This window comes from Propithecus coquereli, unplaced genomic scaffold, assembly GCF_000956105.1.
Source record: "Propithecus coquereli isolate 6110/MARCELLA unplaced genomic scaffold, Pcoq_1.0 Scaffold60, whole genome shotgun sequence".
In the NCBI taxonomy this organism is placed as follows: Eukaryota; Metazoa; Chordata; class Mammalia; order Primates; family Indriidae; genus Propithecus; species Propithecus coquereli.
In genome coordinates this window covers 1,270,755-1,273,054 of record NW_012151952.1, presented here as the reverse complement: position 1 = coordinate 1,273,054, position 2,300 = coordinate 1,270,755, and the positions used below count along the sequence as shown (strand labels likewise).

Genomic DNA, 2,300 nt, shown 5'->3' with positions numbered 1-2,300 from the left:
GGGAGGAGTACAATAGGAAGACACAAACAATTCTACTTCAATATTTGTAAGGTAGTGGTTTGGATTATGACCTTATTTGTTTTTATAGACCCAAATTCTCAATGCCAGCACTAAAATGTGGCTATAGATAAAAACGGCCTGTGTTAGAGCACATGAAAAGACAGTGGCTTGTCCTTAGAAGAGAACAATCCTAATGTCCATCAAACGATCCATTCCACCTTCCAGACTGCAGAACAACAGATGTCAGAAAGAACCCAGCAAACTCTCATCAATCATCTACATACTTCCAGTACTCTCAAATATTTCCTGTCATATAGACAAATTATCCAGATGTCAAAATAATTTTTTCAGTTTCTACTTGAAAGCTTTGTGTCACCTAGGTCTATTCAACATTAAATTAATTTTTCCCCAACATCATAAGGAACATATTTCTAAAAATAAGTTATTGTCATACAACATGATCTGGAGAATGTGGTCAATCTGCTATTATACCTTCAATATACGCATCATATTGATTTTGTATCATTGTTTTTATTCACGTCTCCGTTCATATCTTATATCCCTTTCTTCACAGAAAACTGCTTAAGGAGAAAACGTACGCATAAGCATCCTCACACTCTTCAAGGCATTCTTAGTACCATGCTTTACATGTAACCCCCCTGATTAATAGATGCTTGTTGAGTAGATGAATCTGCAACATCCAGATGATCGATATTCAGAGAGCTACATTGCAAAGATAAACTAAACACAGGAACTGTGTCCAACATGCATGTGACTTTCTTGGTTATACAGAAGACATTTTAGGGTTTTGTGATAACTCAACGTCATTATCACAAATGTTGATAGCTCCTAGGGTACAAAGTTAGGGAATGCTGTTTAAATGAGGTCTAGATGGTAGGATGGCAGATCATATCATGCTCTGTGTAACACCCTTCCATGGTTACCTAATACTGCTGGGATAAAGACCAAATCCTACATCCATCCATCCCAATGTGACTTAGTCTCTGCCTTTCTTTCTGCTCCTGCAGACTTAGTGCACACATTCTCCCTACTCTCTGTACTTCAGTCACATTTTTCTGTTTTCACACCCTCAGAGGTACAACAATTCCTCCTGCTACAAGCCCTTTGCCATGTTAAATCAGAAATTCTCCAACCCATCTTTCTCCTTCCCTAATTGGCCAATGCCAATTGGATCTTGACTCAAGCACAATTCCCTAAAGAAAATCTTTTGAGACAGCTTTCATCTTCCACATGAGTGAAATTCCTTCATTATATGCCCTCATAACCCCCAGAACACACATGGACGTTTATAATTACGTATTCATTAGCAAGATCACCAGAATAACGTCAGATTCCCTCCACTAGACTCTAAGCAGCATGGAAGCAGTGTCCTTTCACCGTCATCAACAATGCCCAGGACAGCACTTAGCACAAGGGAGTTGTTCAATAAATATTTGTGAATGAATAAATGAATGAATGTATAATTTTTCCTTCTGACTACTTACATGCACACACAAACATTTTTTTCATTTCGTAATACCTATACGAGGTTACATATAAGGAGCAGTGAATATTTTAAGCACATTTTAAGTAAAAGATGACTCATTAACTCGGACATTATGGAAATAATTTAGAATTTTCACTATTCTAAACCCAAGCACTTTGTTTCCTTAACCAAATATACTATCCACAGTAAGAGTTAAATCTGGCAATGGTATGGGATTTGTCAGAGATTTTTGTCTATGCGAAAATGACTTCATACTCCCAGCTGGAACACGAACTAATATTTATCAACGAGAGCATTCAAAGCAACATGACCCCTTCTGAATTCAAAGAATCAGTGAAAATGTCAATTACTGCTAGATAGACAGGCAGAAAAGAATACGTTCTTGTCTGTTCTTCTTTTGTCCTGCAAAACTTATGCTCCTGTTCCATTTTCTGAACAATCTAGTAAAATTCAATTTACTTTTTCAATTTGTCTCCAGCCAAGCTTCCTTCTGTCAGCTACACAGACATTTCAATGCTAGCCACACGGAGTAATAGGAGAAGGACAACGAGAATTAAATTACCTGTGCATTTGCGATCTGTGTCTTCTTTTTTTGACCCACTAATCGTCAACTTGCAGTTGAAGTTTTCCTCCCAGTATTCGGCAAACCATACGTTTCTTCTGTTGTTTTCAAGCGTGCGGGACGTGAAGTAGGCGTCAAACCCTGAACAGAGGTAAATGAAAAGGTCAGTGCTTGTGGGGCACTGTGGGCGCATCTAGAAATAAAAATACTAGTGATGGTTTTTCTTTGTTT

At 37.9% G+C, this 2,300-nt stretch overlaps 1 protein-coding gene across 1 annotated transcript in view; it reads right to left on the bottom strand.

Annotated features, from left to right (window-relative positions):
* Nucleotides 1-2,300, bottom strand: part of GRM7 (glutamate receptor, metabotropic 7) — a 1,039,395-nt gene that overhangs the window by 306,280 nt on the left and 730,815 nt on the right. Inside the window, exon 5 of the mRNA XM_012659244.1 lies at nucleotides 2,070-2,210. Coding sequence (XP_012514698.1) covers nucleotides 2,070-2,210 — 141 coding nt within the window. The remainder of the gene's footprint in view (nucleotides 1-2,069; nucleotides 2,211-2,300) is intronic.